This window comes from Musa acuminata, chromosome BXJ1-8, assembly GCF_036884655.1.
Source record: "Musa acuminata AAA Group cultivar baxijiao chromosome BXJ1-8, Cavendish_Baxijiao_AAA, whole genome shotgun sequence".
In the NCBI taxonomy this organism is placed as follows: domain Eukaryota; kingdom Viridiplantae; phylum Streptophyta; class Magnoliopsida; order Zingiberales; family Musaceae; genus Musa; species Musa acuminata.
The window spans coordinates 8,227,393-8,243,496 of record NC_088334.1 but is presented as its reverse complement, the minus strand read 5'-3'; the positions used below and the strand labels follow the sequence as shown (position 1 = coordinate 8,243,496).

Here is a 16,104-nt window from a genome sequence, read left to right as displayed (position 1 = left end):
AAAATTACTCTACTCTTGTCGATAACTGACTTGAGCAGCAAAGAGATTAGATCGAAAAATCCATCTAACCTTAATCTTCGTATAGATCAATTATGAAATATACAACTAAGTGCATGTAAGCCTCCAAGTAACGGTAGGAGTCATCTCATCGACAACATCGGGCAAGCTTCATAGGCACATGAGCATGAACCAAGAGTATCAGCATTATTAACATTTTCCTGAACTAATAAAGCTAAATTGAGGTCATTCGATTAATCTTTTATGATGTTAAAACTGTGTAGAGACTCCTTTATAGTATTCAGATCATAAGGGAATATTTTTTCAAACAAAATATTCTCTATTTTGATTTGGTAGTGGCATGGCAAGTAGAGCAGATTCTATTGAGTTAGGCATCCTCCATCTCATTTAATGGTGTTGATCTTGCATTGATTGCTAGTAGATCTCTCCACATCAAGACCAAGTAAGAAAGGAACGAGACAGATGTACCAAGGATTCCACGAGCGTCATGCCCTAAGAGCATAGAGCAACGAGGGAGTATAACTCACTTCGAGTCAAGGAGAGATGTCACATTATGGATGGGACGAGGAGTTGTTCTACACGATCATTGGACTTCCTAAGTAGAGATGACCGCGTCACCTTCATATCTTGTTTTGGACGTATTTGAGCGTTTCCGCGCGTCGGACAACGTCGCGGACCAGATGTCAGCTTGCAGAAAGCCAAACGGCTGGGCCCGCCTCGGTCAATGACGTGTTGAACGGCGAATGGTGGAAAAGATGACGTGGCCGGAAGCACTCGTCCACCTCAAGGGACAGCAGAGAGTTTGAACCGGACCCATGCTTGCATAGAATGATTAAAGTATCCCGCATGGACCGGGATGTTGAACCGGGTGATGGTGCGGCAATGTTGGAAAAAGGGCATCTTATGCGTTCGCCACTAGTAGTAGCAGGCGGCATCATGGTAGTCCCACATCCAGACGCAAGCATCCGCTGCGTCCTTCAGTAGCGTGGCCAACCAAGGCAGCACGCAGAGAGTGCGACGGGCACTGCTGCTGCAGAGTGCAGCGATGGTTTTCCACATGGTAGTACTAGGCAAGCTGCAGTTACTCGCAGGGGGCGGCCACGGCCACTGGAAGCTCCTCCTCTCCCTCCTCTGCCCCTTCGCCCTCAAGCTCCCCTTCGCCGCCACCTGCCTCCCTTCCTCCGGCGCCGCCGACCTCCTCCTCGCCCTCCGCCTCTTCGTCTTCCGCCTCGCCCGCATCTGCCGCAACGAGGCCGCCGCGTCGCAGGGGGGACGCGGGAGGTGGGAGCGGGCCCTCCGGTTGCTCCACGAGAGAGCCGTCGCCGGCGGCGATGCCGCACGCCTCGGGGCGCCGCGGACCAGCGAGGAGACCTTTAATATGATCTCGATGCTCGCACTATAATCCCACCACCTGGTCTAATATGTGATTTCATGAGAGCAATGTGCAACTACTTGTAATGGTCTGAGTGCATTCGTTTTTATGCCAACTCATGGCGGAAGACTCACGGAAATCCTCCGTCATAGTTTGAATCAGTCGTCCTCTTAACGCTTGCTTCGTTCATCTGCCAAAAATAGATCTGTTAGTAGCTCATCTACAAAAGGAGTTCTTCAAATACTAGAAGAAAAGTAGACATTTTGCTTGTTTCTTCCCAGTAATTAGGGTGACATATTTGCTCCCAGAACTCTTGACAAGTGCAGCCGTGCAGCTCGGTTGTCTGGACACAGAACACTCGCTGGGGCTCACTACGAAAGCAAAAGAGAGCCAACGAGTTATATGAAGATAATTTCATTGGTTAACCTATTAACTTTTCTTTCCTGTAAGAACATACTATATTGTAGATCAAGCAGCTACATGTATCACACAACAAGTTACTAAGTTTTTATTTTTATACCATTTGGATAAAAGGGGCAATCACAGAACATTCTCAAGATTATAAATGAAGCAGAGAGGAGCACTAAAATTCCAGGAAATCATGGAGACCCAGGGAGTGCATACCAATTCATACACAGGCTGCTTCGTTTTGTTAATGCCATGGCTTTGGAGATCAGATTTCATGCTTATGGAATGAGCTCTCTCTCATTATTTGCTTTTATCTTGAACATGATGACGAATTAGCACCACAAGCAACAATAACCTCACAAAGGGTAACAACAATACCTAAGCAATCAAGATGACAACATTAATACAACACTACTTACAACCATTATATATATGCCAACTAGCCTGTTATATTGGGATTCTTTCAAATATTTGCATCAATTACTTAATCCCTTCTATTTCCAATAGTGTTGTCTTCAACAACTCATTGAGTATGTTCTCTGCTGTTTAATGAAGTAACAAAAATAGAGAAAATAAAAGCCAATAATAACATCAATTCTGAATATTAAAAAAAACCTTGATGACAAAGCAAAACATGAAATCTAATGGATGACAAGTATTTGAGGAAAGGCATGCAGGTCATGAGCCAGCTATGTATTTAACATGGTGCAAGAGAAACATTGATCAGGCCCCAGTTACCATCTTAAGAAACAACAACAATAGTAGGACTGGTTACAGAATCATTTACTTGCAAGTTTCCCATGCCAAACTTGTTACTATTTTCAAAATGCCAAAAAAAAAAAGAGTTTTTTTGTCACTTACTGTCATGAAAAATACAAGACAATATCGATAGGCCCTTAGTGCAATTGGTACCAATAGCTGATCTTTCAAGGTGTATAATGCCAAATACTTGCATGCTTACTTGAGGGTAGCCATAGCCAGCATAATTTACTAGGTTGCAATGAAGGGCTGCAAGACTTGATAATTTACAGCACAAGCTGACATTTAATCAAATGACTATTTCCCACATCAACAGTAAATCTAAATTAAAAAAATCATACCATGGAGTAGAGCTTCCCATCTATATCCGTAATGCCTTTCATGATGTTCAATGCAGCTCACATATATCGATGAACTGTAGCAAGTTAGGTACACAAGCAGAATTTAGTTAAACAGCAGAAAGAATAGAACAGAGTAAGTTTGACCATGGAACGCTTGCAATACATCTATGGCATAGATTGTTCACGGTGGAATGTTAATCAAGAACAATTAGTGGAACCACTACAGAAGGAATATAATGGAAACTCAGTTTCTCTGAAAACTAAGAACGTTGTGGTAACAATCCATGAGCATTTCTATCTATCCACCTAAAACTTACAAGCATCTGAAAGTTGAGCAAAAATGCAATACACAGAGGTAAGAGATTAGCTTTTAGAAATAAATCCTGACAGTTCTGGTCCTCTCAATTCAACCAGGTAATTGTTTTTAAGTGAGATTTCATGGGAAAAAATGTGCTGTCAGTTAGATTAGAGTGGATGTGAACCTTGGCTCCTTCAACCAAGGGAAGCAAGAGATAGACAGCTCCCAGAAACCTCCCTAATGTGGCCACGGCTTCAAAGTGTCTCTTGGCATGCGGTTCCCATTGACATAGCAGTTGAACCTGGAAGCCAAGCATCCAAACGAATCAGGATCCGCTTCATTGCAACCAGATTCCTTAGTTCATAGTTTTTTCTGAAAATAGAACAACAGATTGCTCTTTTTTCTTCTTCCTTACAAATGAAGAGAGCAAATTGTTACAACTAGTTATTGGTTTCATTTATCTCCGGATAAAGTAGCTAATCCTTATAATCATTTAGAAAGTTCCTAAAACAATCAGGATGATGCATCTGCCATCATAGATCAAATTACAATTCCATGTACTATATGCCCTAATTGTTAAGAGAAATAGGTCTAAACCAAATGACCTAAGTTTATTGATTAATTCTAGCATGATTGTCTACATATTTTGTTTGTGTATGTCATCTTTGAATTCAATTTATATCAGCAGGAAGCAAATTGAATTTTGGTTTCTTCAAATGTGATGATGATTCAGTCCAACAATCGATGTATCCCACGGTTTCAGGGTCACCTGTGCGTCCGCCACGCTCCGGACGTTGGTGAACCGCCACAGTAGCAACCACGAATTCAGCATCCTTAGCTGGTGCTTCTCTTCTTCCCCCGAAGAGGGCTCCGTCCTGCACCGAAGCGATCCCTCCAAGAATCCGTAGCTGGCCTTTCTTCCGCCGGAGGAGGATGCGGAGGGCGGAGGCGATCGGCCTGGGGATCGCGCCCACGCCGATGTCCCGCCATCTTTCGATCCTCTCCCCGTGGCCGGTGGGGCGGTGGATGACCGCGGAGGCGTTTGCGCGGCGATTTCCGGATTCCTCAAAGGGGTGGGGTGGTCCTCGCGGTTCTCCTTGAAGGCGCGTTGGCGGGACGGATCTTGGAGGTGGACCGGAAACAGCGGTAGCGGCCGCCCAGCGGAGAGGACGGTTTCCACACCCGCGGTTCTCGTCGTATGGGCTGATGATGACGGCGGCGGAGGAGCGAAGATGAGCCCCCCGAACTCGCGATTATCCTTGGAGGGGTAGCTGAACGCGGCATCGGACGCGGGTGCGACGTTGGTGGTGGACTTAGAGCGAGGGATGCGGCAGGGGAGCCAAGAGAAGGCCGGAGTCGTTCCGTTCGCCAAGTTCGCCTCGCGCGGCAACGTCGACGCTTTGTGATTATAGCAAATTTTTAGATCACCCGCTGGATTTATAATATATCGACAACCAAGTAATTTTTTTCTGTTTAGAACACATTTTTGTGTTTTGGGGGATTACGATAGGCAATTACATATTACCCGGATAATTTTAGACTTGAAAATTTTATTTTTTAATTATAAAATAAAATATATAGATTTATTTATCTTAATATTATTAATTTTATCGATAAAAAATAAATAAATAATAAATAAATAATAAATAAATAAATAAATAATTTTAACGTTTTAGTTGGTGATGATGGACGACGTCAGTGGTGGCGAAGCAACGACAAGAGATAAGTGTCACTCTACGTCTGCATCGACATTGATATAATTATTGAGTGATAAAAGGATCATTTGATATCTGCATCAACATAAATCTAAAGCAACAAAGGGACTATTTAGCATTTACAACGACGTCAATTCAATGAGTAGTATCACTTGGCAACTGCATCTATACCAACATAATAAGTAGTCTTTTCATTGTTTTGCATCTATATCATTATTGATGCAGTTGCAGAGTGATCTCCATCTTTCGTCGTTGCTCTCATCATATACAATAATCATCCGTGGCCCCCCAACGATACCGTCATCCACCACCACTGATGTCGTCCGTCATCATTAACTGAAATATTAAAATTATTATTTTTATATTGGTTTCATGTTTTCGTCGATAAAATCAATATGTTAAGGTAAATAGATTTAAATGTTTTACCTTTATAATTATAAGGATTCTAATATAATTTTTTTTTAAGTATAGGGATATAAGGAGATCTAATTATAAAGAGTGATATGTAATTAGCCCGATTATGATGACAAATAATCCAAAAATATAGCAACAAGTTAACTATTATAATATCAAAAAAATAAGTATCATCTTAAACTAGTTTGTTATGGGAATTTAAAATTAAAAAAGAAAATAATGGAACTCAAACTGTGATTCTTATTTTTATTTATGAAAGGGTAATAGGAAATATTTTTTGAAAAGAATAGAAAATATTTTATTGCTAATCTCCAATCTTTTTACCTATTGCAATTTTATGGTCAAAATTTGTTATGTTGAATATTATAAGAGTCATTGATGAACTACTTTACTATAACAAGTGGATAAAACAAACAAACATCTAAAATCATCATGAGATATGATTTTATTTTCAACTAGAAACGAAATAAAAAAAATATTTCTATTAACAATCCATTTTTTATTTAAAAAAATTAATATTTCAAAGATACACTTTATAAATGAACATAAATATCCTTTTTTGAAATGTAGGGTCCAATAGTGAGTGATGTCTTCCTCTTTTATTTCTTTCAGATGATTATCAATAGCAAAAAATGATTATCAATAACAAAATTTAACCAAAAAAATATCCAACATATTATGATTGTAGGCTTTCTTCTCTTATCAGCACACCATAGAACAACAACAATAATAAAATCAAAACGTTAATGAAACTTAATGTTTTAACCATTTGGGATCATCTCATTATACTCTTACTAGCACCATGCAATGCAAAATCTCCTTTGTAAAACACACGATATTGTCACAGGAAATACAACAGAATTATTATTTTCAAACTAAGATATCAAGATCAAGAAAAAAACCCATTTCCAAACTGAAGTGCTTCACTTTCAAGAGGAGAATGATCAAAATTTTATCATGATTCTTCATATCCCCTAAACACAGGAGTGACAACCCCCATCTTTGCCAATTAGTCATTTGCCTCTTCTATATGGTATTAAACTGTCATAATGTTACACAAAGTAGATATAAGTGAATAACAAAATTGTCAAAATGAATAGATTAGCCAATCTAATCGTCTCCATTAAAGCCGGTCATTTGTGCAGATTAATAAAGTTTGTTGAACTCAGGCACTTGTGTGGACTCCCCGAGTCTGGGAAAGAAGGCCTCCCTTTCAAGTAGGTTCTGCAAGGAACTTGACACTTTAATCAAGGATGCCCATGCCATTGGAGCACAGCAAAAGGCATAAGCAAACACTGCCAGAGCTCTAACAACACCATCTGAATACCAAGGGAATGCCATCACAACTAGCGAACCCAATATTCCTAGCAACACTGTGAGGACCGGCAAAGGTGGGAGCAGAAAGACATTGATCACAATTGAAGAAAGAGAAGCAACTCCAAGCACATAAAGGGACCAGCCCAGAAGAGGATGCACTGTACGCGGGATGAGGAAGAATGGCACGGTGTATGCTGCAAGTATAGACCACATTGCTGCCACCTTAAGCATTGCATGTAAGATCATGATGCTCTTCTCTGGACGTCGGTTGTAGCACAGCTTCGACAAGCTTGGTCGTGCCAACCTGGTGACGGCTATGATTCCAGCATACATTATAGCTTGGATCAGCAACACCGGAACCTCTGAACCATACCTGCACATGATATCATCTCCCTGTCAAAAGTTCAGGAACCAATACAAGATGTCTGATACAAGAACCAGAAGAATATACCTACTTTTAGGTCAAGCACAAGGCAAATTTCATTAATGCAGCCTTCCCACATGGTAAATAGAAATGAAAAATCAAACATGGTACTCCTAGAGTATCGTCACAGCTCACAGGTGTGCAAGTGCTTGTTTACTTACCCAAGATTCTTTCGACGTTGCTCATGCCATGAAAGACCCAATGGTAAGACAGGCCAAGACCACCAATACCAGGGCTTTAACCATGGGGCACTAGGGAATGTGATTACACTATTTGGTCCACATGGTATGCTCCACCGGAGTTTCAGATCTGCAACAAAAACAAACCAAGCCAATTGCTCAAAATGATGATCCCAGGTACTTACTATTTAGTCGAGGCACAAAATTATAAAGACCCCCTACATTGTATGAAAAAAACACTCAAATGAATCATAAACCTGAAAACACTGAGTTATCATATAAACTGGCATGTTGTAGAGTAGGGGAAACAAAATAATCAGAGAAGGGATCATTCTTGCACTCACAATAATATGAAGCATCCATCTGGTATCCCAAAGGAAGCCGATAGGTACCATCAAGTTTGGTACCATTGATAGGTGGATGGAACATCGGCTGATCAAGCAAGTCAGGAAAGTAGCTTGCAAGGAAGCCCTGATCAGCTCCATCTGGGTTCTCACGTCCAATTTCTAGTTCATGAAGCATGTTCTTGAAAACATCCATTGAAGGCTGCCAGACAAACAGAAAAGAATGGAATTAGATTTCAAAGAAGACCTTGGTATTCCCCTTTCAAGATGTGGCAGGTCCATCCAAGTATTACTCAAACTTCAGATTATCGATAAATTTGCACAAGGTTTAGTTAGGGATGAAGCTAAGAAATCAATGGTTTTAGATCCTCCACCTCTAGAGAAAGGGAGTGACTACCTCAAGAGAGACTTCCCAGTTTTAATGCAATTTTTTAAAACAACAATATATATAGATGATGATCACATAGTAATCATCATAAATTACATGATGTAACCTCAGTAGCATTTAGTTGTTGCCAATATGATATCATTACTCATTGATCTTCTCTTTTCTATGGAATTGGATATATGCATCTTATATCTTGATCTACCAGTCATGCAACTGAAAATGCTATAGAACTACTCCTTTTTGTGCCTCGATACTGCCTGGATCCTGATGATCCTCAGGCAGCAAAAAGTTTTATGGAAAGTCACGCAATAAGTCAATCAGACTATAGGAACAGTGTGAATGGTTGAAAGGATAGGATTGTGGTGGTCTGTGGATCACCTCAAGCAAATCAGTTTGAATCATGGATTATTGTTAACAACAAGGAGTAGTAATTTCTGCCTTTTTCCATCTCTTCCATCACCTCCATCTCATAATAGGTAAAGTGTTTGACAAAAATGAGGGCGAAGAGATGCTAACTCTTTTTTTAGCAGGGAAAAAACTTGTAATTTCGGGATTGTTGGTCATAGCTTAAGCAACTAGCACTACACAATGGGATAAATCTTCCTTCCATGTAAATTGCTAACACACAAGGATTTTAGTTTGAACCTAGTTTGAAACTGACTCATGAATCCCAATATTAATCTTATTGTTATTTCAATGTCCAATAGCACATAAAAGATGGTTTTTAATGAAAGAAAAACAATGGGCATAAAAATTAAATTTAGTGTCTAGAGGGTGTACCTGAAGGACAAAAAGTCCGGTATGAAAGATGCAGGGGTTGATGAAGACAGCACAGAATTGACCACACTGGAAAAGCTCATCAGTACGCTGGAGGAAAATGTTATCAGAATCAAGCATAACAACTCGATCATATGAAACTAAACTCCATGCATAAAGCTTATTCAATGTCAACTTGAATCTGGTGTTGAAGTTTTCTTGACTTTCATAGGGGTTCTTCAAATTCTCAACAGTGACAACCCTCACACCATCCTCCTCTTGCCTGTCACATCAACCATCAAACAATAGTTGTGAGTGGTCAGAGACTACTTGGCCAAACTGAGTCAGTATCCATTTGTCTCCCCAATCCTAAAAGTTTAAAAGTTTAGGCTTACCTTGTCATCATCTTCTTTCCTAATTAATTAAAAAGCATGATAACAGGGTTAATGACAGAAGCAGTTAATCTTGCTGATGATTAAAAGAAAAACAAAATCAAGAGTGTCTTAGTGGTCATTGATCAATTCAAAAACTAGATAACGGGTAATCAGATGAAATTACAAATCTATACACTGTTGGTCTTTTCTTGAATGTATCAAAAATTCCAATCATTTTCTTAAATTGAGCAAAAAATTTCAATATATGATATTTCTGATTGCAGATCGGTTAATTCTGCTAATATTCAGAACAGTAGGGGTAGTAATATGGAACAACTTGTTTCCTTCACGCGTCCTTTTGCTTTCAAAGCACTAAAAGGACACCGATAGTACCGATGACACGGCAACAAAACCAAGACCACAAACCAGCCGAGGCTCCTCGATTCCCATAAAGACTAACGATGGCCCTCGTCGGCAAGCATTCTTCTTCTTTCCATTAAATGTCTATTTTACACTTTCCAAACTAAAAATTGATATCTTAAGTGATTTTGCTTTTATTATTTAGTATTTAATAAACGAGAGAAAGGACAAATTGATCTCTAATATTGAAAGGCCATCCAACCATCAATTGTTTGACGCTAATAATGGGAAAAAAAGGGGTTCTTTTTTCTGGGTTAAATTTTATCATATGAAAGTCTGGGGAAAAGAAAAAGACAAACTAGTAAATCTACTCCTTAAGAAAACCGATGCCATCAAATAGATCGAAGGAAGTAATGTCAAAAAATAGAAGAATTGTAGGATGAGGAGGGAGATCTCACAAGGTCTGGACCCATCGTACTGGGACATCTACAGAGGCGATGACAACGAGATCGGCGTCGACGTTGAGCTTCGCAAGGGACCTCATCATCACCCTCATCGCCACGTAGAACTCGTAGTCCCTGGGCGTCCCCATGTACATCATCGCCGCGTACGCGTGCCTCCGTCTCGTCGTTGACGCCGCCGCCGCTGCAGCGGCCGCCAGCGTCAACAGCAGCGTCACCAGGATCCACAGTCGCCCCCCGCCATCCATGCCGCTCACGAACACTAAGCTAAAACGACCCTATATCAAATCTTTATGCTACCAGATATCGGATCATCACCTCCGGCGCCCCTCACCGTGTCCCATTCTCCAGATCTCAGCTACCCCTCACCGGCACAGCTCCCCCGCCGCTACGGCCCGTCCCGACCCGACGCACACTTCCTGGAACACGGTCGAGGGCTCCCCGGTCACTGCCGTGAGAGGAAGGGAGAGAGAGAGAGGGTTTGAGGGTTTTCTATTGAGACGGGGAAAGAGGCAGTGAGGAGGCGCTCAAAGAGAGGCCCGAATTAAAATTAGCGCCGGTTGACAAATCGATTTAAGCAACGACTTAGAAATCGACAAAATGACGTGGCGCGCATCAACTGGGTCGGGACGGTGCGCCAACATCTCGTCTTACCTGAACTCGTAACTAAAGCGTTTCCAATTAAGACACATAAATACATCAACAAAAACACTTTTTGCACGCGTTCTCAAACGTACCCGCCTGACGAATGGACAGACGCGATCGGGCCGGCAGAGAGGCAACCGGCAACGAGTTGGGTACAGAAAAAGGTCTCGTCCGTGCATCAGACACCATTAGTGGTTGGGTTTAATTACAGGGAACCGTTAAAGTGAACGCGGAAAACAACAAAATAGGATCCCCTACAGCCGTTGTACGAACAACGGACCGATTAATGTTCCACAGGACGACCCTTACGAGAACTCCATGATTATATTTAGAATTACATTTGGATGGGATCCGACTACTCCGCTAACGTGCTCAAAAGTTTGTTGATCTCATAAGAAACGTAATCTTGTGAAGCTGTCTTCATTTTTTGGAGGTTGCAATTCCTCTTTGCCTGCAATCCAATTTTAATAGGTATTATATCATTTTGATCCATACAAATCGATGCATAACTGTGTTTATGTCACCCTGAATAGTTGATCCCTGTCACAATCGAATTCTTTTAATTGTAACGCTATCTTATCTTAGACTTGATTTCATAGGATTGAAAATAAAATTTTATTTGCTCAAAAATAATTGGACGGTCAAGATGAAAAGTAACCATAAAATGGACGACGATTGGATTGTATCGATCTTTCATATGAAGAATATGATGTGTTTACTAAATGGCTAAAACTTGAGAAAATATTTAATTATGTCTTTTAGGGTGTCATTTTTTATTATTAATATGATGTCTCACATGAAAAATACTCGTAGAAATATCTTTTTATGTAAAGTCTCAATAATTCAGGGATTTTCTGTTTTGTAGTCTCAATATTATTTAACCATAATATTTTTTCTTAAAATAAGTTTTTACTATTTTAAAACCATTATTCTTCCTTAAAATATGTCCATACTATTTTAGATGATTATTCTTATACTATTTTTATCTTTGATAGTAATTCGACTATATTTTAATCGTCAAACACTCGAATTATAAAGCATGATTGATCTTGATGACATGAAAGTAAAGATTAGACCTCAAACTGATTTCAAGTGATTAATTAGTCGCATGTGAGCAAGGCATATGCCAATGTCAAAAAATAGATCCACCAATCAACTGTAGATGAGTTGGCAGCTAAATCAATGGGTGTCAACTACCACAATAATCCTAAACACACAGCTGTGTTGAGCCTTTCTTCTTTAATGTTCTTATCCTCACTCCAAATGTTAATGTCAATATATATATATATATATATATATATATATATATATATATATATATATATCATGCACTAATTTGTTGTGTTGAATATTTCTTTAATGAGTGGGATTTGCACTTTTGATCATCCCATCTCTCTCCCACCTTTCCTTCTTATACAATATGGCTAAATTCTGCAAGGATAAGAACAAGATCAACAAGGCACCTTGTTAAGTATATATATATATATATATCTAGAGAGAGAGAGAGAGAGATGGCAAAAGCATTTTTGTTTGCAGGTTGATAGCTCGGAGGATGACAACATGAGTCGCTTTCTCACTCTTCTTCCTATACCTTTGTTTTCATCTCTCCAAAGTCCTTCTGCAGACCTAAGCATTTGCAAGGCCAAAACTTTGATGCTTTGCACCTCATAATTTGTATTGTTTGTGTGTTCCTTAATGTGATGAAGTAGTTGAGTTTGGACAAAGTATGTTAGGAAGAAGAAAATCCAGATTCCATAGTATGATGCTTAGACAAAGACTCCACCTTTTTGTGCCATGTTCATTCCATCTTGTTGTGGCATTGCTCTTAACGCTTGTTTGGATGATGACATGGTGCAAAACAAAAGTCTCATTGTTGCTGTCTCATATGCAAGAAAGACATTGTTCATTTGTAAGTCTGTGAGTGCAGCTTCTCCAACAATGATCAGAGGGATGTGTCATAAACGACTCAGACATCAGATTAAATGCTCACTATAGGAAGGTTTAGATTGTAGAAAGCCTGGAGAAGAGAGCAGTTTGCAGTGTTTTGTATGCCCAATACATGACTGTCAAAATGTTATTTTTAATCTGATGGTATCAGAATAGCTGTTTTTTTCTTCTTTTTTTTTTTGAGGGAGAGAGAGAGAGAGAGAGAAAAGAAGATTGGTGTTGGCTTTCTATGGCTATGATTTTGTTTGGTCCTTCACATTTCTAACAATGCCAAAAGTTATTTTTATGTTAGGGTTGAGAATCAATGTAAAGTCACTATTCTTTGAGGACAAGTATTCTAAGTATAGAGAGACTTTTATGTCCAACAAGAAAATCCTAAAAATTATGATTTACCTAATGCATAAATACATCACATATATGCAAGTCTTAATGGGGGAAAATAGAAGAAAACATCATCAGTACTTGTTGATTTCTCTCTAGTAGATATAGAAAATTTATGTAGTTGTGCTTGAATTAGACTTTAACTCTAGTTTGATTTTGTATTATGAAAATTTTATTTTATTTCCTCGTAAACATACGCAAGATAAGTCGAATCACATAAAACTTATATCGACTATTTTATTATTAATATTTCATTATTAATTTTTATTTATATATATATATATATATCGAGATCTTTTCGGATGCAACGAATATAGATTAGAGTTAAGAGACACATCATTGTCCCCCAAGAAACACAGGCTCTGATCTCTTTTTGGAGTGGCCAACATGAGATTGAAAGCCAAGTATGAAGTCAGATATCATTTTCGACTGTCCATGTCTCTCAGCCTCCTCCTCCTCCTCCTCCTCCAATCTTGTAATTAGTCAGATAAAAGAAATATGCAGGCAAATTTCTGATGAATCTTAAACTTGTACTACTTTACTGCATCATAATCTCAAAGAAGAAGAAGAAGAAGAAGAAGAAGAAGAAAATAAGACTGGATGATGTGAAGGTCTGTTTGCCATATCACAAAAAGGCATGATAAGTTTGAACATGAACAAAACAGGTTTTGATGTGACATGGGATCTACTCTGATTCACTCAGTGGAGAGTGCTATAGTGGAGCTTACACTAAATGTAATCATCCAACAACAAAGGATATACATAATTTTCATGTCAGTCGTTTTATATAAAGAAAGAAAGAAAAAAATATATCACATGATAATGAAAGAATTAGAAAGTTGACAGAGAGATAAAGGGATGACAATTCATGATATAGTTTCTTTTTAGGAAGAAGAAAGAGAGTCACAAGAATCACACCGAAAGGAAGAAAGAAGAAAGAAAAGAGATGTTCTTTTGGGCGTGGAAAAAGAATGGTGGGCATGAAGATGCTTCGAAACCACCATTTATTCAAGGATAAAATAAGCATCTCCATCTCTATTATCTCATTCATGTCTAAAGAATGTTGTGTATCAGCTCTTAGTTTCGAACCAACCGACTGCTTTTTGGATTCTCTTCAGATGCATTTTCTATCTCAAATCCGATAAAAAAAAAATTCTTGATTCCAATTCAAGCATCTCAGATCGACACAAATGCTAGAAAAGTTCAATCTATTATTGTTGTTATTTAACGAGTAAAATAATTATGAGGTTTGTTTTTTGTTTTTTGTTTAATTAAAACTTCAAAAAGAATATAATTTTTGTTCTCCTAATATCTATCTATCTAATCTCAACTAATGAATGTTTAGACCAAAAAAAAAGAGACCTCATCCTATAATTTTTTTTATTTTTATTTTCTTGGTTTATTTATAACAGTGAACACGCTCTCCATCTCTTCGATAACTACAATTCAACTAGAATAAAAATGAAATTAAACCAGAATAGATGATCATAGATGATTCAATTCTGATTCATAGAATTAAAAAACTAGAAGCATCGATGATTTCATAATTTTATTTTTTATCATTTAATATAAGTATGATCACAATTCGACTCGATCGAAATTAAACCATGATGAAATCAAAAATCGAGATTCATTGATTTCGAATCATTCCTAGATTTGAAAAATTGGAAGTATTGGTTCCGAAATCTATAATTCTAGTTTCAATTCAAACCATCGATTTCATAAATTAAAAATATTTTTTATTATTCTATTTTTTATATTTTAAAAAAATTAAAAATTAAAAATTATCAATTTAATGTTAAATTTCTAACTTTAAAAAATAAAATTAAAAATCATCGATTTCAATATCATTTATGATCAGTCGGTCAGTCTCTATGGATGCACGAGAGACGCACCGACCGAGGATAAGATTCTCTCCACCACCACCTTTCGTAGTGCCCGAAGCAAATCTTCTTTTTCTTGGCTTTTCTTCTTCTACCTAAGCCTTATCCACTGGATTATGCTGATACGATTAAACTATGTTGGTGGCTTTCAACTTGTAAATTTGCATTGAAAATATCGCATGGTCAAAGAAAATACAAACAAAATATATTATTATTATTATTATTCGAAGCTTAGTTTGGTCCTACGATTTAAAATATCATCCCAACTAGTCAACTTCAATTGAGAAGCTCTCATTGGTCAAAAAGGATAAATTATATTTACTTACTTTGGTCCGGTCCGACTATTTAGAATTGTCGTGAAGACTTAAAAAAAGGTCGTAGTATGTCAAACTCAATAACAAAAAAAAAAAGCTTAAAATAGTCAACGTTGACATACTTTCGAAAGCAAAATGGCAAACGTTAAAGAAAACTATTCCATGATATGTTCTATTCAATACATTTAAAAAAAATTATCATTGAAAAATAAAACTTCCAAATTTGCTTACTAAAGGTTTTGTTTTTATATTCTTCGATCTATTCGTGTAATTTAAAATTCATAGATTATTTTAATTATTATTATTACAAAACGATAAGTGGTGAAGATGATATTTAATTCATGGTCTTCCTATCAACAATAAAAACTATTTAAGTAAAGGGAAATAATTAAAGACAAAAAGAAGGCTATATAACAAATCTTTTGTTCTTCTTGTTTGGTGTCTCTGATGTCGGCAATTGCTATGCTATGCTATGCTATGCTTCATTGAACAGACTTTTGCTTCTATTTTTAATGCCGCCGTCTCTCTTTAATGTAAGCCACGAAGCCAAAAGGAGGACGGACGACACCATAAGAACAGGGAGGCGAGGCGGCATCCAAATCCGAGATTTAAAGAAGGGTCGGTCGGTCGGCGCCGAGGTTATTTGTTTACGGATCAAATTGTGGAGCCAATTTTGGTGACTTTTATGGGAGGAAACAATTAGAGAGAACTACTTTTGATTTGTTTTTCATCAAATGATATAAAAAAGAAGATTGTTATCAGCAGTTAAGATCTCCCTATCAACTATCTTTATCACTCACTTTGTCACATCATTGCCTAGTAGAGTAGAAGAAGCATGCCGTAACAAATCCACAAGTAAAGATAAAAAAACATACACATATCAAAGGTAAAATTTGTTTACTGCTTTGATGCCTGGGAAGGTAACCGTATAGCAAATTGGGCTGCTATCCGGGCAGCCAGCCAAGAACATCGGAAACAGCTAGTTTTGTCGCGGAGAATTTCGGGC

The 16,104-nt window shown here is 38.1% G+C and overlaps 2 protein-coding genes across 3 annotated transcripts; both read right to left on the bottom strand.

Annotated features, from left to right (window-relative positions):
• Positions 1 to 1,555: 1,555 nt before the first annotated feature.
• LOC108953671 (uncharacterized) lies at positions 1,556 to 5,076 on the bottom strand. Its single transcript, XM_065081346.1, has 5 exons — positions 5,064 to 5,076; positions 3,966 to 4,627; positions 3,381 to 3,497; positions 2,899 to 2,972; positions 1,556 to 1,761 (listed from the first exon to the last, which is right to left on the bottom strand). Exons 1-4 carry the CDS (start codon positions 5,074 to 5,076, stop codon positions 2,946 to 2,948), a joined length of 819 nt encoding a protein of 272 aa, XP_064937418.1. The 3' UTR covers positions 1,556 to 1,761; positions 2,899 to 2,945.
• Positions 5,077 to 6,120: 1,044 nt separating this feature from the next.
• LOC103993285 (putative glucuronosyltransferase PGSIP8) lies at positions 6,121 to 10,471 on the bottom strand. 2 transcript variants are annotated; one of them, XM_018829508.2, is made up of 6 exons: positions 10,263 to 10,471; positions 9,926 to 10,195; positions 8,758 to 9,016; positions 7,590 to 7,791; positions 7,228 to 7,375; positions 6,121 to 7,015 (listed from the first exon to the last, which is right to left on the bottom strand). In XM_018829508.2, exons 2-6 carry the CDS (start codon positions 10,174 to 10,176, stop codon positions 6,472 to 6,474), a joined length of 1,404 nt encoding a protein of 467 aa, XP_018685053.2. In that variant the 5' UTR covers positions 10,177 to 10,195; positions 10,263 to 10,471; the 3' UTR covers positions 6,121 to 6,471. The 2 variants fall into 2 exon arrangements, with proteins under 2 accessions (XP_018685053.2, XP_064934803.1); XM_065078731.1 differs by having other exon boundaries at positions 9,926 to 10,190.
• Between the last annotated feature and the right edge of the window lie 5,633 nt (positions 10,472 to 16,104).

What these genes read in the sequence shown, in the direction of transcription:
- LOC108953671 (XM_065081346.1), bottom strand. An exon ending in GGAGCGTGGCGGACGCACAG is followed by an intron (nt 3,498 to 3,965) that starts GTGACCCTGAAA and finishes CTTGGCTTCCAG; the next exon opens with GTTCAACTGCTATGTCAATG. An exon ending in CCTTGGTTGAAGGAGCCAAG is followed by an intron (nt 2,973 to 3,380) that starts GTTCACATCCAC and finishes AACTTGCTACAG; the next exon opens with TTCATCGATATATGTGAGCT.
- LOC103993285 (XM_065078731.1), bottom strand. An exon ending in GTACGATGGGTCCAGACCTT is followed by an intron (nt 9,017 to 9,925) that starts GTGAGATCTCCC and finishes TTGATGTGACAG; the next exon opens with GCAAGAGGAGGATGGTGTGA. An exon ending in CAACGTCGAAAGAATCTTGG is followed by an intron (nt 7,016 to 7,227) that starts GTAAGTAAACAA and finishes TATCATGTGCAG; the next exon opens with GTATGGTTCAGAGGTTCCGG.